We start from the raw sequence: 25853 nt of genomic DNA on the forward strand, positions 1-25853 counted from the left end.
CACCAGGTCCCCACAGGGCCGGTCACCAGGTCGAGCTGCAGAGGAGAGGATGCTCACAGTGACGGTGCTGGTGGCGATTCAGATCAGGCTCGCATTCATTCACCCCGAGGAAATCCCTTTTTCAAACAAGTGCCTTGGAAACCCTGCTGCAGCTCTGCTCTCGAGCTGGTGGCCTGATCCTCCAGGGTACAGACGCGAGCTCAGCTTTCCCAAGGAGACAAGCGTGGGCACCCTCGTGGGCTCAGCACACAGCAAATCGAGCCAATATCCCTTCACCAGCCCTGATGGCAGGCCAGCTCTCCCAGCACGGCCCCCAGATGAGGCCACTCGGTGCCCGGCCCCATCACGTGTGGCCCCTGCCGCCCTGCGGGGCGCTTCTGCAGAGCTGGGAGGCAGAAGCTCCGTGTCCCCGCAGGAGAAGGAGCGAGGCTGGTCCCTGGGCATCCCCACAGCACCATGACTCTCCAGGTAAGCGATTCTGCATCCCAGCCAGACAGAAGAGGAGCAAGAGGGATGCACCGTCCATCCGTGCAATGCCTTGTCAGAAACAGACGTATTTCTTCACCGTAAGGATTGCTGCTGCAAAATCAAGGTTACCTTGCAGCACGTAAGCCTCTGACAGTTAAACAGTGCATTGCTTTTTGCAAGTGGAGGTTGAGACACAGGCAGCTGATTTTGAACTGCTCCAGGCTCATGTAATTTTGCGGAGGTAGGAGACACAAATGCTCTTAGTGTGTGTGAATTGTTTTCTTTGTGTGCACATCTGACTTTGCTGGGACTAGCTTGCGCACTGAGAGGTAGGTATGTTATTTAATTTTTAGGTGCTAGCTACTTACTTACTCAGAGCTACAGAAGAAAAAGGGAAACTTCTAACTGAATCAGTGGTTTATGTGCATTTGGGAAACACGAATAACATTTAAGAGAGCATGAATTTTTTTGGGGTGTGTATGTCTTTGGAGTGGTACATTTTGAGATGCATTTTGGTAGGAAAGCTTCTTCCTTCTGCTTTCTCTCTGACTGCATTTAAATCATTCCCGAGGAAGTTATTTTCATTGCTGGCTTTTATCATTGTACCATTGTAGTGAAGTGTGAATACTTTCCTTGTCTTGCCCATGGCCTGATGGATTAGGCTGTAGTTTCTTATTAGGCTTTCTGTTATCCCTTTCACTTTAAGATTTGCAAGCCCTTTTTATCCTGCTCTCATTATAATGTCCGTCTCAGCTTGGTTTGTGTGTGTGTGTGTGGGGGGGGGTGTGTGTGGCAAAGAGTGAGCAACACGACGCTCTGACCTAGATGCAGGGAGTGTATTGTCAGTAGCTCAGCAATTTTCTCTTGAGCTGCAGTTACGTGGAATGGCACAGAGGTTTCATTGTGTTGCTTTGCAGCTAAGAAGTAGAATCCTGCTTAAATGGCTAAGAGCTGCCAAATCCCAAACATAACGCCTCCTTTGTGTAGTGATCATTGAAACTGTAGTTTGTTTTCTGCCTTGAATTCACTCTATAAAATAAATATATTTAAAGAGATCTCTAAGTTTTGCAATCTGCTAAAATATTCTGTTGAAAATAAATTAATTTTTTTCTTTGCACAAAGGAAGTCTGTGATAGTAGTCAGATAAGTCATGCATTTAGCTTTAATGCACGTGTGTATGTTTATGTCTGCATATATATATAAATATACACAGACTTCTGCTTTTAATTTGAGGAATTAAAGGGGAATCTTATCATTGTACAATTAAAGGAAATTACAGGCTCTTCCTAAGTATGTTGTATAAGCAAGCAAATCCTAAGCAAAATCTGTGAGTCTGTGCACAATGATTGGATTGAGGGAGATGAAGAAAAAAACATTAAAGTTTCATTTCTGTGCATTTCTTGCTGCTTAAGATATGCATTTGCATATTTTTGAAACAGTAGCTTGTGATATTTCATATAGATCCAGTTAGAATAAAAGTATATAAAGGTAAGCTTATTAACTTTATTATTTTTTTTCAGTTATCTTTTGTCTGTACAAGTCTAGTGTGCTTCTAGTTCATTCTTGTGAAGTTTAGATCAGAAAATGATTCAAGGCATTTGGAAGGTTTCCACTGACGTGAGCAGTCCTTATCTCTGTCCTGACAAGGACTTGAGCACAGCAGTGGTGACAATATGAAGATTCAGATAAAACTTATTTAATCTTCAATTAATTACGGCAGCTCAGTTGTGTTTTAATATTGATACCACTTCTTCATCTCAGTGCTAACAGAGTGTGAATGCTGCTTTTGTTTGTACGTGTGTGGATAATATGAGGAGATGTCTGTGATGGTGTGAGAGTCACTGATACGTGTAGTAAAGTACATCGCATCTACTGGTGTTGGGATGAAGAATGAAACACTTGTTTTAGTACAGAACGGAACAGATTAGTTCAGCTAGAAGAGACTACAAAGATCATTGAGTCCAACTGCCCGACCACTTCAGGGCAAAAAGTCAAAGTGTATTTGTGAGGGCATTTTCCAAATGTCTCTTGACTGCTGACAGGCACAGGGCATCAACCACTTTGCTAGGAAGCCTCTTCCAGTGTTCGACCACCCTCATGGTGAAGAAATTTTTCCTTTTATCTAGTCTGAACCTCCTCTGGCACTGCTTTGTGCCATTCCCTTGCGTTTAATAAACTTTTATCTAGAAAAGCAGTCTTAAAGGTGGTGGGCCATCAAATATGTTTTCCTAAGGAAACGTAGGTCCCTTTTATGCATCCATACCAACAGTGTGAGGGAAATGCTTTGTTCCTGGGCGTGTCAGAGGTGCACAGTTCCGGTCTCTTCCTTAATCCAGAGACACATAGGTTTCAGTAATGATTTTGTTTTCCCTCGCTAAGCGCATCTCCGTAATACATGTCTATTGAAAGTGTTTCTGTCAGTCATATGCAGATGCATGTTTGTCCACTGTTAGACTACAGACCCATTTTTCTTTGGTGAAAAATTAAGAATGGGCTTAACATCAGACCTTGCTGAGGCACTTCTGGCTGTAGGAAATCCCAGTGCAGTGACACTACAAAAGGAGAACAAGAAGAAAAGTATTGCAAATGAAAAAAAATAAAGTTTGCAAGAAGAAAGTGTTAATATTACAAATACTAGGAATTCCTCATAGGGAGATCTTTATTATATTGCTTACAAAAAGCACATGTGAATTATGGACTATGATTAACAACTAAAGCAATGTTTCCTTCTTTTCTTTTATGACCAAAGATCTGTTTCTTTTGATCCTCTAGGATAAGTAAATGTTTGAATGATGCATGACTCAGAATGGTTTTGTTTGCACTGAAGCTGGAAACTATCAAAGCTGTCATTTCTGGAGAAAGAATCGATTTCTCTAATGAAATTTGAGAGTAGTATCTTCTTGTTGTATGGATTTTTCTTCCATGGCATCAAGAACAAGTAGATGTAGAAGATAAGAGAATTTTCCTGTTGACCTAACAACTTGTCCTAGGGCAAGTACCACTGCAGCTGATGCCAGAGGCTTTCTCAAGTGCAATGAAATTGTCAATGTCATGAAAAATGTTCATTCTTATTCAATTACATTCATAAAATGTTTTTATATTTAACAATTTCCTTTTAATGTCAGCAATCTAAAGGAGTTTTAGAAGAACAGAAATTAACTTGCACTTTGTGTCAACTACTAACACTGTTTCTTGCGACCTATACATTGAGATATTTCACCACCATGAAGACAGCAAAACCATCCGTTTGTTCATGAATGTACATATCTGAAGTTCTTACTGATAAGGACTGAATCTACATCCCTGTGAATGCCACTGTTGCCAATTTAAAACATTAAGTCAAACTGAAATTATTTTGTTTAGATAAATGTTTGTTGTTCACACCTGCCAGAAGGTAACAACTCTTGCTCCATTGCAAAATAAGCAATAGCTTATTACCTTGAGGCAATTTCAAAATGTTGTCTGGCAGTGAGGAGACAGTTTCAAACTATGGACTGCCACCATATACAGGTTAGAAGAAAACTCTCAGTGTTAGATACATTTATTAAAAGGTCACTACATACTGTGAAGGCGTAGGGCTTCCTGCATGCTCTTGTATACCTCTTAACCCTCATACAATCCCAAGAAGTGTTTGCTATAAAGTGTCCCCCCCTCCTAAGTTTCTTTCCTGTGGTTGGGGTCTCTCCCATTAATAAATAGAAGATGAGCAGGGAAAGAATAGAATAAATCCTTAGTTTTAGTTAGTGGGTAACAACTAGATGCTTTAATGATGCTTGACGTGCTGTTGGGGAAATGTTTTCCGTATTATTCTATATAAATCATTACATTGCTACTTTTAAACAGGACCCTCCATAGACTCGCCAAGATGTGCTTGCTTATACCAGGTAGCCTAGTTGTAAGGTGCCACCAATGGGATTTCTACTTTGTCAGGCTTCAAAGGGGAACGGTCTGTGTCATTAAAGTATCAATCAAGCCCCAGAGCCCTAGTCAAGAGTTTCAAGAGTTTCTACACACAAATCTGTGTGTGTACAAACGGAGCTTCTTTTGTGTCTTGAGTAGTTTCTCCCACATGCAGCTGCTGTCATCTGCCTGTACTCACCTTTTTGCCTTGTTCTGTAGCTGTTGTTCTGACATCTGGGAGTCCCAATACAACTGGAACTGAAATAATTGTTACCGTCCTTGATTGACGAGAATCAAGGCTCCTTGCTGCCATATGGTGGTCAGGATGATGCTGTCATCTGCTTCTCTGCCACAGGAGTGAGACGATGTAAAGATCAAATGAGTGTAGATGCAGTTAAATGCTGTTAAAGCAAATAATGAAAAGCAAACTACCCTTCTGGGGTCCAGCCACCTTTTAGCCATTGCATTCGGACTAATTGTAGAAACCTATAAAGCACCAGGCCTGATGGTGTTTCCTACTGGATTCTTGCATTTGCCTCGCTGATTTTGAGCAGATTTCTTTGCTTTTTCACTTTCTTCCTAAACTGACAAGTTGTAGAAAAGTTGTTCTTCACCAGACCTTGTTGCGTGCAGTCATTCAAAGGAGGAAACAACCTGTGGAAGCTTTGGCTTTGTAATTTTAGTCCATTAGTCCAACTTAATGGATGGAACTCAATGTTCTTACATTAAAAGATGTGTAAGAACAATTTATCTTCCCATTTGTTCTTAGGGAATTGATCACTGGAGCAATATTTGACAAGGAAGTCAACGTTACCACTTCTGAGAGTGAGCTTGCAAAACTCTGTTCCCAGCTATTATTTATTTCTAATAGCAAGCAAGTTGTTGTTTTTTTTTGTTTTTCATACAGATACAGAATCGTTTATGTTGGAAAAGACCTATAAGATTAAAATGTTCCAACCATTAACCTAGCACTGCCAAGTCTACCTCTGAAGCATGTCCCCAAGCACCACGTTGCATACCATTTTGAATACCTCCAGGGACTGTGACTCACGTACTTTCCCGGGCAGCCTGGTGATCACTAGTGACCAGCCTCCAACTGGATTTCACTCCATTCACCGCAGTTTTTTGGGCGCAGCCACCCAGCCAGATTTTCACCCAGCAAAGTGTAGGCCCATCCAAACCATGATCAATCAGTCTCTCCAGAAGAATGCTGTGGGAAACTGTGTCAAAAGCCTCACTGAAGTCGAGGAAGACAACATTCACAGCCTTTCCCTCATTCACTGAGTGGGTCACCTTGTCGTAGAAGGAGATCAGATTTGTCAAGCAGAGTGTGGCTTTTGTGAACCTGTGCTGGCTAGGACTGATCACCGGGTTATCCTGTAGGTGCTACGTGATGGCACTCAATCTGCTCCATGAGCTTCCCCGGCACCAAGGTCAGACTGACAGGCCTGTAGTTCCCTGGTTCCACCTTCCAGCCCTTCTTGTAGGTGGGTGTCATGTTTGCTAGCCACCAGTTAACTGGGACCTCCCTGATAGCCAGGACTGCTGATAAATGACGGAAAGTGGCTTGGAGCTCATTTCCACCAGCTCCTTCATTACCCTTGGCTGGATCCCATCTAGCCCTATAGACTTGTGTACCTCTAAGTGGTGTAGCAAGTCACTAATCATTTCCTCTTGGTTTATGAGGGCTTCATTCTGCTCCCCATCCCTATCTACCAGCTCAGGGCAGGGTATCCAGGGAGAGCTAGTCTTGCTACTAAAGACTGAGGCAAGGAAGACATTAAGTACCTCAGCCTGTTCTTCATCTCTTGTCACTGTGCTTACCCCCACATTCAATAAAGAACGGAGATTCTCCTTAGTCCTCCTTTTCTTGTTTATATATTTCATACAGTTCACAGATTGTTCAAGACAGTCTTGTTCTAAGTACCACATAGATAATCTCTCATCTCTAATCTGCCCAGAAGCAATATAAGTTCTGTTCTTAAAAATGGCGACACAGTCACCACTGGTGACGCTATAGTTGCTAACTGGGTAGGTGGGGAAAAAGCAGCTCTGTTCTAACAGAGGATTGCCTTCGAAATATAACAAACCTTCTTTGCCAAGGAATTCTTGTTTTTCTTTTAAATTTAAGACCTTGACTCACTAAGAACTCTCTCTATGCCAAAGGAGGGAAGAAAACACATTGGCAAACTGTAGATGTAAGCAGGCCTCAAGATCTAAATTCACAGAGTGTTGTTCTTAAAAGACTTCTGCTTTCTCCTTGTTGATTTCAAATAGCAATTGATAGTTTTACAAAAATTAGAAAATTCTCCAAATGTTGTGGCTGGGAAGACCCATTAGACAAACTGAATTTCCATAATAACAATAATGATAGGATAGTGGCCAGGTGTCTGTGTAAGATCACTGTGATCAGTGACCCCAGCTACCTGTTCTTAACCTCTTTCACCTCCTGCTGGTGCCTTAAAGCAGCCAGCCACCAGCTGATGTGCCATTAAATCGATGAACGTATAGTTTGTGACTCCATGAAGGGGCCTTTCTTTGAGGAAATATGCTTGAGCATCAGTCAGTAATTAAATTCTTTTCTTTCTTTAGTTATTTTAAAACAGAAATGCCCGTCTTGTGCTTTCACTCTGTTAAAATAAAGAATGCTATAAAGAGCGCAGGTCTTGCTTATTTTATTTCCTTCACCTGCTCCACCCAGCACAGTCATTTGCCAAGCAGAACAGCATCAATTAAGAAGACAAATACAGGATAGGTTTTCTTATTTAGAACAAAACCAAAAAACCCTCTCCTCTAACTAGAGGAAAAAATAAGTAGCCTAAAGGAGCATGGTACAGTCAGCTGAGATACCACCAGGGTCTTGGGTATTTAAACAAAACTTCAGAATCACCTTGAAACAATTGTTGGATACAGAGCTGATTTTTTACATGTACTATAGGCTGCTTTTATACACATTAAGTATATATGTAATAGCACATTCTGAGTGATACACTGTGCTTCTGCAAAGGCATATCCAACTCAGAAGCTGCAATAGTTACTGAAAGCAGCATATAGCACCTTTTTTACACCATAGTACATCTGACAGTACTATGTAGGAGTTTACTGCACTATAGCAGTGGTAGTAAACTGGCAGTTCAGTAGTTGCTATGCAAAAATCTTGCTATCTGACATATCCTGGGCATGAAACAGAGTACAATCTCTATGCTAAAGTCTAATTTGAGACTTAGGTTATAGACAGAATAGCAGCTATAGCCTTGGGTTGATGTGAGTGTGAGACACGAGAAGACGAAAGGTGTATTTCAGCCTTAATTTATGCTTTACTTGGTGCTCTACAGTGTTTGAGAGCTGGGTGTGGAAGGCTGTCCTGGCAGTCGCACTGCTCCAGTCTCCATGAGGTATGGGTGTGCTGACAGCTGGTTAGCTAATGCATTTTCATCACAGAGGTGGAAATGAAGGAGGAAGTGTGCAGTACCTCTCAGAGGTACTGGCTCCACAGGGGAGCTCCTTCATTAGAGCCAACACAATGCTATGAGGCCAAAATGATTTGGAGATTACTGCAGCACTGTAAAGTTCAGTGCCTTTTCATGCTCCCACCACGAAATGCGAAGGACATACGCACTGCTTTCATTGCACACATTACATGAATGTATCCGTGTGGTGGTTTTACTTGGGTGGGCAGCCAAGCTCCACCACAACCGCTCTCTCACTCCCCCTCCTCAAAGGGAAAGAGGGGGAAAATATGATGAAAAGGGCTCAAGGGTTGAGATAAGGACAGGGAGAGCGCTCAACAGTTATTGTGATGGGCAAAACAGACTCAGAGTAGGGAGATCAGAGAAATTTATTGCCTATTAGTAACAAGCTAGAGCAGTGAGAAACTAAAAACACAAACTAAAACACCTTACCCTCCCATTCACCCTCTTCTGCCTCCTTCCCCCCAGCAGCGCAGGGGAATGGGAAATTGGGGCTGCGGTCAGTCCCTGGCGCTTCATCTCTGCCGCTCCTTCACAGTCACTCTCTGCACCTGCTCCACAGTGGGTTCCAGTTCCCTCAGCCGCTCCTCACAGGCCTTGTGCTCCAGGCCCTTCACCAGCTTTGCAGCCCTTCTCTGGACACGCTCCAGGCCCTCGATGTCTTTGTCTTCTTGTAGCAAAGGGCCCAAAGCTGAACACAGCACTTGAGGTGTGGCCTCACCACAACAGAGCACAGAGGGACGGACAATCACCTCCCTGCTCCTGCTGGCTGCACTATTCCTGGTACAAGCCAGGATGTTGTTGGCCTTCTTGGCCACCTGGGCACACTGCTGGCTCATGTCCAGGCGAGCATCAGCCAGCACCCCCAGATCCTTTTCCTCTGCACAGCTTTCCAGACACTCTCCCCAGGCCTGTAGCACTGCATGGGGTTGTTGTGGCCACAGTGCAGGACCCGGCACTGAGCCATGTTGAACCTCATCCTATTGACCTCCACCTACCCACCCATCCCGTCCAGGTCCCTCTGCAGGGCCTTCCTGCCCTCCAGCAGATCGACACTTCCCCCCAGCTTGGTGTTTGCAAATATACTGAGGGAAGCCACCCCTGCAGCCCTCCACTACTAAAACCTTGCCATGTAAACCCACTACAATCTGTGACCATTCTGACACTAGACAGTCTGTAATGGTTCCAAGTGGTTAGATAGAAAACTGTTGGAAAAAAGAGGTTTACTCATTTTAGCTATGCTGATCCTATTAAATAAGTAGGCCAAGTTCACCTTCTAATAATTTACAGCTTTATTAAACTTCTTTTGTGGAGAAAATACATAGACTTACTACTAAAACTATGTGAGTAATAGAGCCTATCTATTGAACTACTGTGCATGTTAAAATTAATGTTTCAAGCACACCTCTTGAGAGGCACACTAACACTTTCTTTTTTCTTGCATCAGGCTGACTTTGATGAGGCTGCAGAAGAAGTAAAAAAATTAAAAACAAGACCAACAGATGAAGAACTGAAGGAACTGTATGGATTCTACAAACAGGCTACAGTTGGAGATATTAATATTGGTATTCCTGTTACTATATATAACAGCAAATTTACACCCATACCTTGCAATCAAGCAAATGTTGTATAAACCTGCATGATAATCAATAAAGGTATGCATTTATTTTGGCAGAGTGCCCAGGAATGCTAGATTTGAAAGGCAAAGCCAAATGGGAGGCATGGAACCTGAAAAAAGGTGTTAAAGCAATTAAATTTACCACACGTAATCACTTAAATAGAACTGCAAATACAAGCCAATAATTACTCCTACTTTCCTTTGCAGGTATATCAAAGGAGGATGCCATGAATGCTTATATTTCTAAAGCAAAAACAATGGTAGAAAAATATGGGATTTAGAATACTCAGAGTAATTCCCACTACTAACTAACTCTTCGGTAGCTAATGAACTAACTCTGCTGAGAAAAATAACTGTAGTAGTCTGACAGTAAAATCTTTTAAGTGTGAACCATTGCATGGTAAAGGGTGTTTACACATATACTGTATTTTTGGACTACATCTTATTCTAAATAAATTTGAACCTATTAAATAGATATTTCTTTTAAGAATTGTGGATTTTTGTGAATGTTAAATTACATTTAGCATTTTTACAGTAGCATACAGAGAAGCTCTAAAAGTAAAACAACAGCTGTCTTTTTTTAGCAAATGATGTTATTGAATACAGTGAAGGGTTTGTGCATGTGTGAGATGAAAAGAAGGAAAAGATGAAAAGTTTTTACTTTTAAGACATGAAGACAATGTTTATTTTTGTAACAGAACAACTGCTTTTAAATGATTACAATAAAAATATTCTGGAGGAACAGAGTTACTTTTAGGCATAACAATGCAATTTAACAGAAAGAATGACTTAATTATTAAGTTCTGTGGAGTTATCTTACACCTTCTATTATTAAAATGGAGGGAAATACTCATATGTCACAATTTTCTATACATTTAGTTATGTATTTTATCAAGAAAGTTTCGTTAGAAGGCTCCATTAGATAAAAGTGATTTCCAGGAAGACTGTAAATGGAAGTATCTCCACTGGTTATTGCAAGCCAGGCTGAAAAAGATTTAAAATATAAAAGAAATGTAAACTATTGTGGTCATTTTACATAAGTAAATTATTATTTAATTATTTTAAATCACATATCAACTGTTTTTCTCCACATTTCTGTATATTTCTGTTTCATTTAAGAAGGTGGTAAAAGATTCAGAAGAACTCCATTCATTTAATGATTTGTTATATCAGGAAAATGCCTAAGTATGAGAGGAAAGCCATTTAAGTAAAGTACCTTCTGAACCATGGTTTTTTTCATCAGACCCGTTAAAGCAGGTAAGATCACAAGAGAAGTATTTCTTTCTTACATCATGCCAACTGTGAACACAAAAAAGTTATACAATTTTCCATAGGATACCTATGTTTGGGTTTTGATTCCACATATAAAAAAGCTTTTTCTTTCTACTCAAAAGCACAACAGAAAATTTATAACATAGCAGAAATATTATAGATTAAGTTGCGCAGAACATCAGGAAAATGACTTTCTGTATCTGTAAGAGTCTTAGCCCCTTACCTTACTGCACTTATGTCTCGAATTTTAAAGAAAATATGACCTAGCAGTTAGGAAAAAAAAAAAAAAAGAAATTCAACCTGCATTAAAAATTCTCACTGATAATAAACAATTATGTTGTCTGCTTATATCCAAGTTCTGATGTTTCAGGCCCTTAGCAATGTCAGGTTGCAAGGGCCAAAATGGGTCCTTCTCTTTGCCAGGATGAGAAACCTTAACCATTCAGCTACATAAGCTGAGTGGTTAAGGTCCACTGGAGACAGTGAGTGGGACAGAAGAAGCTGGTTACCCTCTCGATTCCTAGAATAAAGGGATTCTTTGTTTCCAGATAGGTTAGGGGCCCTTGGATCAGGAGGCTGATCAGGATCAGAAGCATGATCCTGAAGCATGATTAGCTGATCTTACAACTCTCAGAAAACAATAAAAGGTGTGAGTGTAGAGTCCTTGTAGTGGCTACTAATTTTGGATCTTAAGTAGAATCGTAATTCTACAGTGATATATTCACGACTGTAACAACAGTAGTATCCACTACTGTAAGCAGTGTTTTCATCTGTGGTATAAACACTAGAAAAACACATAAAGGAGGAAACTATGTTTACTGTTTATTTATTTATTTATTTTATATAACTAATCTAATTCAAAATCTAGAACAAATTTCAGAGACAGAAAAAAGAAAACCTGAAGTGACCAGACATAAGTAAAGCTTTAAAATATAAATGTAATACAAAATTATAAAACTTACGGATATGTGACAAGAACTTTCTGGTCTTCTTTTAAAACACGTAACAAATGTGTGGTGATTTGTTCATTTTGCAGAAACTCAGGAGGAGTTCCTCCTAATGTGTGTATATGTTCAAGCAAGCGACTATCTTCTATTTCAGGCAATTTGGCCATCAGATGAAAATATTCACTCTGTCAGACAAAACAGATGGGGTGACATATAAAATATACACCATATTAAATAATACTGAATAATACACCCTAACATACACCACATTAAAAAGTATTTTCACTAATAACTGCTTTAGTAAAAAAGGTATGAAGATTCTCTATTGCCAATACACAATGGCTGATTAGCTTAACATTTGCAGGTACAGGGTAGGGTTAGTAGACTGGTTTTTAACTGATTATAACTGAGACAAACACTATGTTTTGAGACTTCCAGACAGATAACATTTAATGTGTTTTTGTCCAAAGTTTGAATCTCACTATTGAAAGAAAATTAATAAAACATATAATAGAAAGAAAAATCTTGCAGTAGATACAATGCCAACTAATGTAGGACTGGAGAGACCCACAGATTAGGGAAATTTTCGGGAATCATAATGTCTTCCATGAAGTACTAGCTCAATGAACAACATTGGTAATAAGCACCATGAACAGAAGAATGGAAAGAGCAAATGATGACTGAGGACAAGATGGCTGGGAAAAAGCCAGCTCATTTGTTTTACTGAGAAAGACTAACAGAATCACCAGAAACTCAGAAGCAGAGGGAACTGAGAACAGATTACAATGGCAACAGAGAATGAGGAGGGAAAGAAATACTTTGTCAAATGTACCGAGGGCTGGTGCAGGAGATTTATAAAATGCTAGATTAAGACAGTTGTTTCACATGTTATGGAGCAGGAAGTGCCACTTTATGTTTTGTTTTCATTGCTTTTTTAAGTCAAAGACCAGAGTAAATAATAGAGCATTCAGAAAAAATAGCATTAGCTCAAGGAGACCATTCTCCCTAGGCTAAGGATAGCCACAGTAAATACTCTGCAATGTGAAATTCACAAGTGTTTTACTCATGCCATCTAATACACTGTTTTTTGTTTTGTTTTGTTGTTGTTGTTAATAAATTTATAACTTACATGTAGGCCATATGCCCCTGAGAAAAACATATGGACCGGCTCTAATCCATGCTTCTCTTTCAAGTGTACTGCAAGTGCATAACTAACGAAAGATCCAAAACTGCAGCAAAAAGAGAAGTTAAAACAACATAATAAAAATTAAGTAAAAACTGGAAAGCGTGAACATAATTTGAATTTTAGTGCTAACTGGCTACCTTGAACATTTATTGAAACTGTAACTCTAGTGAATTTTATGGTTCTGTATAAATGACATACAGTGATTTAGCTAACTCACACAAAGTACCTTCCAACACAGACTAGTTTTACAAATTAGACGTTTTTCGGCCCCATTTATTCTAGTAGTTTCCTGAATTCCAGTAAGGATGGTTATTTTGAATACTTGGGACTAAGTGATCTTCAAAATCTACACATTTGTTCACCCTATGTTCTCACTTTAGAGTGAGCACTGACACAAATATTACCAGTAAACAATTATAATTTATTAGTGTAAAAATAAATCACAGCACTGCCATTCTTAGAAGACATTGTGCCTGAAGTAATCAAAATACAAATAACCAGAGTCTTTGAGATTAGCAGCATGGTTTAGCATGGCTTGACAAAAGACCTTTGCAGAGTGTATCTGCCTAGGGTTTCTGCAAACAAAGACAAGTCACTATCTACTCCTACAGTTCCTTCACCAGGGTATCTAAAACGTATACATCTTTACCTGTGACCAAATAATGCAAATGGTTTTTCTTGCAGATCTTTTAACAAAGCACTTGTTATTTCATTAACTACTTCTGCCATGTCTTCTGGAAAAGGCTCCTTATCACGACATTCTCTTCCAGCAAGCCTTATAACGGACACTACAGAAGAGATGGAGGAAGGGAGGGAGAAGAATTACAGTCATTTCAAGAAAAAACAGTAACATCATTTTTACTAAATTTTCTATTCTGCAGAGTATACAGATTATTTAAATTAATCCTTTTTGTAGTTGATACAGTGTATTTGCTATTGCTACTGCTATATTTTAATCCTGTGATTAAAGACAGATCAGGTTTCCTTCCTTAACTGACAAGTGTTGCCTCTCCCACCGATCAAATTTATAAATGCCTTAAGTCAGAAATCCACTTAAAATGATAACAAGGTCATGATCTCAGCTGAGGTTTCAAAACAATTTTATTGCTGTAGGCATTAATAAAAATAACGATTTCAATAAAACCAGTTCTGAGGGTTGTGTAAAAAATATCATTTCAAGGGCAACATTAGAATGTTAACAAACTGTATTAGGATCATACAGTTCCCATTTTCCTCTTTGAAGGCTCTTCAGTGCTGCACACAGTAAAATGCAAAATTGTATAAATTGATGGGATTTAATAGCTATACAAAAGGGCATATCTTATCTTTTTACACCCCTTTCAAAATTAGGAGTTTTTCCTCTCACTGTTTAGAGAAAATAAGTAATCAATAGATCAGTAAAAATGGTGATTTTCTGAAATTTCCTTGACATTGAACACATTGCCAAACTAGCACGGACATAACAGGTAAAACGTGAAGTATTTTACAAGAGACAGAATAAGCCACCACATAATACCACAGACAGTAGTACAAAAATGTTCATGTCTTTTATACTTTATTTCAGCACAATTAAAGGATCTGAAGGAGCGTGCTGCTCCCTGACTTTATTCCTCTGGCTCTGCAGTCATTCCTAGGCTATCTTCTTAGTAACTTTGTTAGAAGTATTTCTATCCACACAAAAATGCTTGATAAACTGAATTTCATTCTGTGCAGCCTCTCAACATTAAAAAACAATTCTTATGACTTCACTGTTCTTATATAAGGATATAAGGCACTGCTGATGCCTTTGAAATATGCAGTAGCATATTTTTACTGCATTGCCCTTTATTGAATCAAACCAGCAGTTTCCAAGGCAGACAAGCATACTATAGTTCTGTGAAATTTATCTCTCAGGATGTCGCTTTTTAACTTAATTAAATATAATTTGATCCAAAGTGGTACAGAAGCTTAGTATACCCAGCATCCCAATGGAAATGTGGAATCCTAGTAGACTTCCTTTCTGAATATAATATCCACTGGAGAAAGACTGCACAGCTGTCAAGAGCATTATATTTTGCAACTGTGCATTTCAGAGACCCCGGCTTTCTTAAAGTCTTTAACTACACAATTGACCAACCTTCAATTATGCTGCTGAAGGCTTCGCACCATCGAATAAAGAAAGAACAGTTACCTCCAGCCCAGGGAAAGCAAATCAGCCTACAGAGAGCATTTGGCCTTTTGTATGGACGGGCAATCACCTTATCCATTCCTAAGAGAAAAACAAACAAACAAAAAACAAAAAAACGACGACAACAACAACAACAAACGAAACAAGAAAACATCACATTACTCTAGAACAAGACTCTTCAGGTACAGGAAAATTAAAATGAATGAAGTAAGATTTAAAACAATGGGCTAATATTTTCTGTCATTAGAACTGCTTGTGCTATGGCAATAGACAGTTATGAGATAATCTTCATGCGACTGTGGAAACCAGGTTCTGCTTTTATAAATGGTGATGGAATAGCATTGGGCAACATCTTTTGTAATATTTTCTTCTATTTGAGTCACTGATGACAAAGAACAAGCAGCAAAAGATATCAATCTGGGTTTTCAAGGTGACCCTTTAAAAACACGGGCTTTTAGAGCATACCCAAATAGAAGAGGTAGAAAACATAAAGACCACCTGGTTCAGTATTCTATTTCCAACAGCAGTAAAAATGGATGTCCAGGGAATAGCTGGATGCAGTTTCTTCATATATGGGAAACATCTATGAATTTCTCTTCCATGCATTTATCCACTCTCCCCTTAGGTGTGGTTAACATCCACAACATCCTCTTGCAATGATCTACTAGCCTCTGCATGCGTAAAGAGCTCCTTTTCTGTATTGAACAGGACTCCTACAACTGAATTAGTGCCCTCAGATTAGTATAGAAAGTGAATGGTGCATCTCTCAGCATTTGCTTCTAAGTATTTTTGAGATCTTCTGTCATGTTCCAGTTCTTTTGTCAGTTCTTTTTCTTGAATGAAAAGGCCTGGTTTACTTTGGTTTTCTTCATATGGCAGTGCTTCCATACTCATGACCATGATCCTTACCCTTCTCTGGCATCTGATTTTGTTGTAACCTTTTTGAGATGGTGTAGGTACCAGAACCACGTTCAGTTTTATCACAGCAGCTTTAGTGCTTTTGTTTCCTGACAGACAAAAGTGACAGCTGAAGCAAGGCTTATAACTACTTCTCCCTTCATACTGAGAAGAAAAATAGCATCAAATATGCCAGCTGCATTGTCGTTAGCACCAGACACTGTCTTCACTATCTGAAAAGGGATTCTAAACCATTCTTTTTCTTTCCTGATTTATTTTCCTTTCCTTTTCTCTTCTTTATTGCTGATTAGATTCGCTGACGTGAGCACTCAGGTGACATCCTACTACTTACCGTGTACCAGGCTGTGTTCTGTCAAAAAAACACCATGAACAACACAAAAACCTAGTAAAAATAAATTACTTAGAAGCAATAGAGAAACAGAATAATAAAAAACCTGCAACCATTAAAATAAAATCACATGTTCCTGTGAAAAAGACTGGAGAACTAGTATTTACTAGATAAAAATAAGCAGAAAAAAATAACAAAACACATTTCCAAGATGCTGAAAATCCTTGCAGATATTATTTTTCCCTGTGAACATAGCTCAGTATATGCAAGGGCAGATTAATCATAAATACACCTACATATCTACATGCAGCCCTTTCTACCTGCACAACAAGTGTGAGAAATGCAACTGGATCAGAATAGGTAGCAATTCATACTCCTTTTAATGCAACCGACAGAGAAGAAAATCTACTGTGATGTTGCTGTGGCTGAAATTTTCTTAAATTTCAGGTGTGTTTAAACTGGGAAGTGTGCCAGCATCTGTTAAGAATCACATCAAAGGAACTGCAAGAAAAGCAAGATGAACAAACTTGGAGCAAAAGTCAATAGGCAAAAGCCTGTGAGCTTTGAAATTAGTGAGGAATGGTGGAACCAGCACTGCGGAAGATGTAATTCCTCAGGTAGGTTCATTTAGTGTCAGGACCATTACTCCCACAAAAAGACACACACTCAAACATTTTGGAAACCTTTTAACTTGATGGAAAATTAAGAAAAATCTCAAACTGATTCTAAAGATGACACAAAAATTTCAGGCATGAGAAAGAAGCACATTTTGTCAAAGTCCTTAAGCTATTTAAAGATATATCACCAGTCACTGAGAGCCTTTCACACTTGCCACTCATGCAGATTTTATCACCATCCAGCTTACTTTAGATGCAAAATACCTGAATAATTATGAAGGACACAAGCGCCAGGAAACAACAGCCCAAGGGTCGATCCACTTGTCAGTGCTGCGTAACAAGAAGCAAGACCCAGAACTGTTACGTCTTAGCAGATACAGGGCAAAGCCCGTCTTGCAAGTGAGGAAGGGATATGCACCCGGGTGGCACAGGTGCTTGCTTTAAGTATTTTTTCAGGTTTAAGGGGAGGAGTCTAGGCACCAGAAAAAAGGCAGGGACTGAAATACACGAGTCCCCAAAGGAGACTAGAGCGCCACGTGTTAGGTGTGATGTAAAGCAATTGCAGAAGGGTGCTCCACGTCAACCCCAGTGCTGTAAGCAGCACATGTCAGCATGCCAGTGACAGCACAGAAGCTAGAGCAGTTTTAAGAGCGGAGGCCCAAAGCCTAACTGAAGAAAAAGCATTTATAAAGGAAAGAAGAAAACCCAACCATTTAGAAGAACCCTGTTCAGAATAACAGCACTCACACCACTGCTGGACAGTTTTGTAGGGGCTGAAAATGTAAACACAGAAGACCAGTGCCTGATTTGAATAAAGCACTGCATTTGTTCAATAGGCCAGTTACAATTTCTGCAGTCTTGAAAGAAGTGGCACATGAACAACACGCCGTGGTCACAATGTGAGGGCTTCGTATTGCCTAGTACATTGTGCTCCTGGGGATCAGATGCTATCAGCAACCTAGGATCTCCTGGGGAGACTGGGACAGATGAATGCCGCCAGAATACTAAATACTCTCACTCAAACTTCTGCTTATACCACCGGATCAGATGCAAGACATAGCCAGTAGAGAGCTTATGAGAGAGAACATATTATTTTCTACAAATGCACAAGAAAATGACAATGGGGGAATAGAGGACTTCCAAGCCTAAAGTTGAAGTTTACAGCAGCAGCAGCAGCAGCAGGAGATTGCATGAGAAAGACAATCTACTGCCACGAATCCAGCAACTCCTAAAAGCATTGAAGACAATATTTTAGGATGGACAGAAAGTAACTGAAGCAGAAGAAACCTATAAACAACTATGCCAGGCATCTGTTGAGCTCTGAGGGAGTTCAACTGGACCCTGGACAACTGAGGGCAATTAAAGAAATATCAAGGCCTAAGTGAATGAACTAAGTGATTGACAGAGATAACCGAAGTGTGAAAAGGGCAGACCTGATCTGAATACATAAAAAAGTGAGGCATTAGGCTAATGTACAGTAAACATATAAAGCAACTAAAGTTACAGGGAGAGGCTTGCAATAGATGCCCAGGAGTAGTACCATACAAAGTCTCTGCTAAGATAGCCCTTCCAGACATAAAAAGCTGAGCTCTTATAGAAAATGAAGAGACGGAACACCCCAGAAGGTAGCAATTCCACCAGTGCATGGAGTAAATATGCAATCTCATCACAAATCATTAGGAAATGTCACGGGGAGACCATTCTGGCCAAATGAAATAGTGAAGAGATTGGGATTTAGTTCACCAAAAAAAGGATTAAATTGATTTATAATAGTTTGTATTTATCGTAGCCTAAGGACAGACATGCAGCATGTGGTTTATCAAGGAAAAATGACAGATGAAAAACTGATATCCCATGATAATTTGTTGATGGGGGAGAAAAGATACATAATTAGCAATATCTATAATCAGGACAACAAATATGCGTTTGGCAAGGAAAGCACCAACCAGGACTGGATGCCAACTCCCAAATGAATGCAAAACCAGGACAAAAGCAAGTCCTTGCATAGACAGAAGTAAAACAAACAAAATGTATTTGAAGACCACACAGGATGACAGGAAGAGCCATAATATTAGTGCAGCTTCAATTCACTCTGAACCTTTTGCTTCAGTAGTTCTGCAGCTCTGGCACAACAAATAAAGTGGAAATACAGCAATTTCAATGGGAATTGGAAGAAGTATGACTTGGAAGAAGAAAGTTAAAAAACAAAACAAAACAAACAAACAAACAAACAAAAAACAATAAACTAATAGAAATCTGTGTGCATGACTTGAATACTAGCTGTAATCACTTAAGAAAATTAATTTTCTCCTAATGTCAGTTAGCATGTAGTGCATGAACAACCACACAACAAATAAAAAGTAAATATTGACTGGGCAGCATAGCAATTGCCACCTGCAGCTGGCTGCCAGTAGAGTTAACTAAGCACACCTTTCTCGGTTGCTGGGCTCAACTCAGTCAGACAGTGACAGCTTACAAGTATCTCATCTTCCTTCCCTCAGGCACTGCTGTTGCACTAGCCACCCGCAAGTAGGACACATGAGAGCAAATATGCTGAGGGGCTTCCCATAAGAACTTTGGCTATTTTTCTATACCTTTCTCTTTGTATAAGTGTGTTACCTTTATCTGTTTATCTGTTTATTCAGGTGTTACCTTTATCTGTTTATCTGTATCTGTTACCTTTAGGGCTGTTAGTGCTCCATAGCACCACCTACAGCTTTCCCAGCATCACAAGTAGGCCTCATCGTCCCACTTAACTTCCAACTCTGATATCCCTAGATCAACCGTATGGGACAAAAGGAGAAATTGGTTAAAAAAATATTTACCCAAAAATTTACCCAAATGAACAGTTCATGCTGTAGACATGAATTCACAGATGGATGGATGTGACAAGAAGGCCATGAAGCAGACTGTGATCCCTCACATCATCTTTGGCCTATATTTTATATTTTCCAGGGAAGATGGATAGACACCCCCTTCTTAAAAAGTCAAGAATTTAGGGATTGTAGAGTTCACTGATGTCCGTGAATTGCTCATACAAATTCTTCCCTGCTCATGCATGTACCAAAGCAGGCCTCAAACTGTGACCAGCTCAACTCGTTGACACAAGCAGAAATAGGCTAATAAAAAGATGAGATTCCTGTCAAAAAGTCAGTAATGGGGTGAGATTTATTAGAGACAGGATTAACTACAGGTTGGTGACAACACTATTATAACACTATTCAAAATGGAAATTGCCTTTGCTGCAAAGTTCTTATTTATTAAAACATTTTACATCTCTGTATGAATGAAGGCAAAGAAGTCTGTATTTCCTCCTTCTGTAGAGCTGGGACTCAGCTACAACTTTGTTTTGATGAACAGCAGATAATCTACAGAAAAAAAACAACTGGAGAGGTTACCAAGGCCTGGCACACAGGCCAGAGGGACCTCCAGCTGCCTATCACCGTAGTTAGGATGCTTATGAAGTAGTAAAGCAGGTCCTGCTGCAACAGTGGCCACAAATCAAGTCTAAATGATGCAAAACCTGTAGGATAAGCAAGGATAAGGAACAGTGGAACTGAGGTTTAGGGAGTAACCTAGGGAAAAGACAGGAGATGCATATTTTCCCTCAGTTTTATTTGTTCCTGGTAACAATGACAGAGTAATCCTGCCCTTCACAGCTTCCCAGAGCATAGTTTTCTACCCCAATCTTTCTGTCAACACTAACAACCACATGGCCTAGTAGTAAGAGCAGTTCATCAGGCTGAAAACTAACACTTGCCTTGTAGTTTAGTTTTCAGCTAAATTAGTCAGCTGATTCCACACAGTTTCACCATTGTCCTGTTGATACAAGGAAAGGGACAAGGATTTGTGACATTTTTTGCAAGCTTTGTTCCATTTAAACTAGCTGGAAAGATGCATGCTGTGATTACATATACAATCCCAAGGTTTGGATATAAAAGATACGTATGTGCTAACCTAATGGAGCAATTTGCCCTTAAGTATTATTTAATAACTCCTACTTAACCAGAACAAAACAAAACAAAGCAAACAAAACAATAATAACAAAAGTGCAGAGTATGTCTTACCGGTCTGCAAGACACCTTCAGCTGATTTCACTGTAATACAGAAAAAAGTAAAAATGACACATGAAAGAATTATTGCATGAGCAGGTGATTTCCCTGTGCAAACATTCAGCTGAAACTGAATTTAAGTGAAATCTAGGCATGTCTGCTTAGGGAAATGTCATTTTTTGGAAGGTAGGAATTCTAAAAAAAAATAATGGGTTAGTTCTAAATTGTCTTTATCTCTCATCTGCTCCCATCTTTTGGTCTTTTACCTAAGATCTAATTTAGACTCTATTACACTGAAGATAGATAAGGATATATAAGAATTCCTCTGCATAATCAAGAATTTCCTGGATTGTAAAGTTTCATGAAAAAAAAAAAAAAACAAACTTTTATTAGCTATAAATTTTAAGTTAGCTACGTGATATGATCAATTAATGGTAGAAAAAAATCTTCTTGAGAGCATTCACAGTCAAAAGAATACTTCTTTGTTAACTATTGGCAAAGAAATTGCTCAATGGGAGAAAAAACATCTGCATTTTGTTTTAAGAAAATATTCCCTGTTGGAATGTATATTCTTTTACTCTCTTTACATTTACAATATACTGAAAATAAAATTCTATCAATAGTTGTATAAAAGACTTAAAGGGCAGTCTGATAAATCAAAGAATAATTTAGGTTGAAAGAGACCTCTAAAGATCATATAGTCCAAACTCCCAGACAAAAGAGGGCCATCTTTGAAGTCTGATTTAACTTGAAAGTTAGGTCAGGTTGCTCGGGCCATGTCTAGTTGACTTCTGGATATCTCTAGGTCACCACAACCTCCCTGGGTAACCTTGTTCCAGTGTTTCATGCTCACAGTGAAGATACTTCTTTCCCTCTAATCCCCTGCTGCAGCTCATGTCTTCTGTTTGTCCTGTTGCAGAGTACACCCAAGTAGAGCCTGCCACTGCCCTCTTCATACCTTTCCATTAGGTAGGTGAAGGTATTAGTTAAATCTTCATTTAGCTCTCTTCTCCTAAGACAAAACCAGCTCTCTAAGCCTCTGCTTGCACATCAATCATTGTACATCCTACACATTCCAGCCACAATCTTGGGGACCCCAGTCAGACTCTTCCTGGTATGACAATATCCTTCTTGTATGGGGGAGTCCAAAATGGACACCGATACGGTCTTGCAGCATACTAAAGATATTTTACATTACTTTTTAACCACACTTTTGAGACATAGGCTTTCAGGGCATTATGAGATTTTACATTTGCTTTACTTGTTGTTATGGCCTCACCTTGTGACAGGTGGACAAATACAAACTGCCCTGGAATACACATGCAATAACAAAATGTGCATTGACCAAACACTAGGACAAACATAGAAATAGATCCAACAACCCCACCCTGTGGAGAACAGAAAGCCATTAGTAGAGAAGCACTGAGTGACTGAGTGCTTGCAGCACAGGGCTGTTCTGATATTTCCCAAATGAAAATATTTTTATGGGACTCAGACTATGAAATGAGTACTTGTGAACTGCAGGAGCATGGAACTCATCTGTTGGGTAGTCCAGCAGCACAGAGGCTTCTCAGGTATCTAGGCATTGTAAAACTTAGATACTAGACACATCTTATACATGTATACATGGTTGCTTGCAGATTCTGAAAGCCAGGCAAAAAAGTGATCCCATACCCAAGTGGGCTGTCTATTCATTGAATTTAGATTTAATGTAGTCTATTCACCAGCCCATTGATAAGAATAAAATTGGGATACGGTGCCTGTGAGTCAAATGATCCACCTAGCTGGCAGGTACAGAATCCACTATCAAAGCCACTGGACTGCTTACAGCCAGGAAAGTATCTGAGACACCTGGCTGGGAACACGATGGCCCTAACAAGTCAAGGCATCAGCATGAAATCTGCAAATCCGTAGTAAATGAGCAGGCGGGATGTAGGAGAGTAGGCAATGTGGTTCTCTACTGACCTCATCTTCACAACAGAAATGTAGCTTGTGCAGCTTTGATACCAGCATGCTTTGATATCCTAAATACTGTCATCCAGTTAATTTCTTATTTCTGCAGCTGTATCACCACCTTACACATTACTACATCACATGCATGCTTGTGCACATTCAATCACATCTTTAATAAAAGTAAAAAATATATATTTTCCAGAGTACTTCAGCTTTTTAGAAAATAATAATTAAAAAAGATGTCCAACTAGAGAGAAAGCACATCTGTAACAGGCATAGTGATATCCGTTACAGCATTTGTAGGACTGTGGACTAATATCCATTTAATTTTTCCTATTCAGGTAAAATTAATGGTGTGATCTTGCAATTAGGGGGTAGAAAAATGAATAAACCATGAGACAAAATTCTGTAGGAAACCACTTCTCAGTATCTCCTGAGCTCAGGAAACTGCTGGTCTTTCTTCCTGAAAAATTAAGACTATGGTAATCTTTCATTAAATCTAGACACTATGAACTAATGGAGAAAACTGTGCAGTATACTCAACTTCTTTGCTACATCGGTCTTATTTTTCCCAGCAAATTATCACTCTGAGCTACACTTTTAGCCGATTATATTACAAACAAGGTTAACGTAGTTGTTATCATCCAAAGGCAGATGACAAAAAATACATATATGCCTCTGTTCTCCAGAAAGCTATCTACCCATCCCTTTACTAAGACTTGAAAAAATGTAGGAATGTACAAATTTTTTTGTGGAAGACTTGCACCCATGTGTGTGCTTCAAAGATGAACACAAAAAGGAGTAATACAACCTTCCCTACATTTCCAGCTGTCAGTTCTGATACGGCACAGCTGCATAACCTTCGTTCAATTTTTTGAGGAAATTGTTAACTTGAGAGAGAGAGGTGAGGAATTCCACAGAGTAGAGCCATGACATACATGAAAGGTGAAATTGTAAAGGCAAGGCTGCTAAGGTGGGACAGGCAGTTGCTCAAGGATTCAAGAGGAAAGGCATTAAGACAGAAGGACAAAATCTACATTGAAAAAAAGGAAGTGGAAGATTGCAACAGCAAGCACTTGTCACAAGGGGCAATAAAAACTGACTCTTCCATCTGACTTACAAAGACACTACAGATGACTTTCCGGGGATGTTTAGCGTACCAACGCTACTTTAGTAGGTCATTAATCTTAGCTTTTTTTGTGTGTGTTAAACGACAAGTAGCTAGCTGCTTTACAGGTAACTTCACAAAGCAAAAGGTGATTGAATGAAGTAACTCAGGGGAGGGATGGCGAGACTGGCAACGTGGAAGCCATTCTGGCAGCAGTGGCATATAGCAACAGGGAAGTGACCAGAAAGTGCCACTGCTGTAACTGGAAGTATGATGCATAGAAGCAAAGAAGTCAAGGAACAAAGGTCTGTTCAGATGAGCAGTGAGTGAAAACATACAGCAGTGCTGAAATTTCTCTGTGTGGCAGGTTTTTAAATTGATGCTAAGGCCACAGGGAAGAAAAAAAAAAAAAAGCAAAGAAAGAAGATGTGATCCCCATTATGTCATTTTATGTCCTTAATCTTCTAGCTCTAGAAATGTAGAGATTTAGACAATAATCCTTCTTTTGAGCAACAACAGAAGAGCAGGATTAAGCAGCAATTCAGCAGATGAACAATTTATTTTCCTTACTTTGTTTTCACAGCATCAATGCTAGATGTGTTCCTATGCAAGTACAATATTGAAGAACAATGCAAAAAAAAAATATCTTCCTGCTTCCACCTTTACAGTCTAAATAGGGCATTAGCATGCCTTGGTGTTATTTAAAATGTGTGGATGGAAAACTTTTGGGTAGGTCCAAATTCACGTAATGTCATAGTTAAAATCCCATTTCTAAAACTAAAGACTTCAGGGTGGTATTGCAAAAGTTTGCCATTTGTGATTCTGTTTATGAAACAGTGGTGTTCTTCAATTCACAATTACTAAAGCGCCAGTGGGAAGAATGATAAGAGATGGTATCGTTACCAAGGACTGCAAAAATAATTTGTAGTGTTTTCTGCCTTTGTTATGCTTGTACAACACTAGATTTATAGCTGTGAACTGAAACCTGAATTAAACCTGAAGTCTACTTAAAAATAACTATTGCACACTACAAATCCCTTGTTAAACATTGTTTATTTATTTATTTATTTATTTATTTTACAATCAGATTATACCTCCCACCTCTTGCACAATGCGGACAGCATGACACGCACCACCCTCTCCTGCCCGTGACGGCTGAGTCACGTCCGACAGCTTTTTATCCCTGGCTGAAAGGTCATCCTTGAGGTCTGAGGGTCTTGGAAGCTCTTCCAAGCAGCCAGGCCCACCGAAGGACAGGGGGAGAGGAGGACGTCTGTGGGTTGAGCCATAGCTCCTGGTTGCACACCGCCAGGTGTGGGTGGTGCGTGTGTGGGTGGCAGCAGCCCTTCCAGCGTGCCAGGAGCCTCTGAATGCAGGAACCTGGTTAACTGTGGCAGGTCAGACAGGGCAGGCCGTGTGTCGCTTGCCCAGCACCAGTGTGGCCAAGCACTGGCTCCAGAAGCGAGGACTGCTCCAAACCCTGCTCTCACCCTCGCGTTCACCTCCACTCCCTCGGTGGGGCCGCTCCCCTCCCTGAGCTACCCCACATGCCTCCCAGCCACACGCCCTGCTAACAGCCTGCAGGCAACCCCACAGCCCTGCTACACCCTGTGTTGCACAAAACACCCGTGTCTGCTCCCCAAAGAAAACCCCAAGCAAGGGGCTCGCGGGGGGGACTCCAGCTGGGAAGGGCCCCTCAGCGGGTGCCCTGAGGCACGCAGACAAGGCGCCCGGACCCCCCCCCAGCCCAGCAGCAGCACTTTCCCCCTTTGTCCTTTAACTCCAGCCCCTCTGCGGGCCCCCAGCCCTCCGCCTCCCTCCCTTCTTCCTTTCCTTCCCTTCCCTTCTC

General features: G+C 40.0%; 2 protein-coding genes and 1 long non-coding RNA gene across 5 annotated transcripts; 2 read left to right on the forward strand and 1 right to left on the reverse strand.

The window, feature by feature from the left end:
* The first annotated feature begins 181 nt into the window (after window positions 1-181).
* Window positions 182-9931, forward strand: ACBD7 (acyl-CoA binding domain containing 7). 2 transcript variants are annotated; one of them, XM_068673873.1, is made up of 4 exons: window positions 182-468; window positions 9286-9403; window positions 9514-9576; window positions 9664-9931. In XM_068673873.1, exons 1-4 carry the CDS (start codon window positions 457-459, stop codon window positions 9735-9737), a joined length of 267 nt encoding a protein of 88 aa, XP_068529974.1. In that variant the 5' UTR covers window positions 182-456; the 3' UTR covers window positions 9738-9931. The 2 variants fall into 2 exon arrangements, with proteins under 2 accessions (XP_068529974.1, XP_068529973.1); XM_068673872.1 differs by lacking the exon at window positions 182-468 and having other exon boundaries at window positions 9214-9403.
* Window positions 9932-10080: 149 nt separating this feature from the next.
* Window positions 10081-25769, reverse strand: OLAH (oleoyl-ACP hydrolase). 2 transcript variants are annotated; one of them, XM_068673871.1, is made up of 7 exons: window positions 17156-25769; window positions 14978-15109; window positions 13511-13649; window positions 12805-12904; window positions 11691-11860; window positions 10673-10755; window positions 10081-10440 (listed from the first exon to the last, which is right to left on the reverse strand). In XM_068673871.1, exons 2-7 carry the CDS (start codon window positions 15105-15107, stop codon window positions 10307-10309), a joined length of 756 nt encoding a protein of 251 aa, XP_068529972.1. In that variant the 5' UTR covers window positions 15108-15109; window positions 17156-25769; the 3' UTR covers window positions 10081-10306. The 2 variants fall into 2 exon arrangements, with proteins under 2 accessions (XP_068529972.1, XP_068529971.1); XM_068673870.1 differs by lacking the exon at window positions 17156-25769 and having other exon boundaries at window positions 14978-16919.
* On the forward strand, window positions 10447-14029 carry LOC137852287 (uncharacterized). Its single transcript, XR_011093755.1, has 2 exons — window positions 10447-10713; window positions 13546-14029. It is a non-coding gene; the product is annotated as an uncharacterized lncRNA (long non-coding RNA).
* Window positions 25770-25853: the final 84 nt, after the last annotated feature.

Source organism: Anas acuta, chromosome 2, assembly GCF_963932015.1.
Source record: "Anas acuta chromosome 2, bAnaAcu1.1, whole genome shotgun sequence".
NCBI lineage: Eukaryota > Metazoa > Chordata > Aves > Anseriformes > Anatidae > Anas > Anas acuta.

What these genes read in the sequence shown, in the direction of transcription:
- ACBD7 (XM_068673872.1), top strand. Translation starts at nt 9,217, where the DNA reads ATGTTAAAATTAATGTTTCAAGCACACCTCTTGAGAGGCACACTAACA. An exon ending in AGTTGGAGATATTAATATTG is followed by an intron (nt 9,404 to 9,513) that starts GTATTCCTGTTA and finishes TTATTTTGGCAG; the next exon opens with AGTGCCCAGGAATGCTAGAT. An exon ending in GGCATGGAACCTGAAAAAAG is followed by an intron (nt 9,577 to 9,663) that starts GTGTTAAAGCAA and finishes TTTCCTTTGCAG; the next exon opens with GTATATCAAAGGAGGATGCC.
- OLAH (XM_068673870.1), bottom strand. Translation starts at nt 15,182, where the DNA reads ATGTTTTCTTGTTTCGTTTGTTGTTGTTGTTGTCGTCGTTTTTTTGTT. An exon ending in CTTCAGCAGCATAATTGAAG is followed by an intron (nt 13,650 to 14,977) that starts GTTGGTCAATTG and finishes TCTCTTCTGTAG; the next exon opens with TGTCCGTTATAAGGCTTGCT. An exon ending in AAAAAACCATGGTTCAGAAG is followed by an intron (nt 10,441 to 10,672) that starts GTACTTTACTTA and finishes AATCTTTTTCAG; the next exon opens with CCTGGCTTGCAATAACCAGT.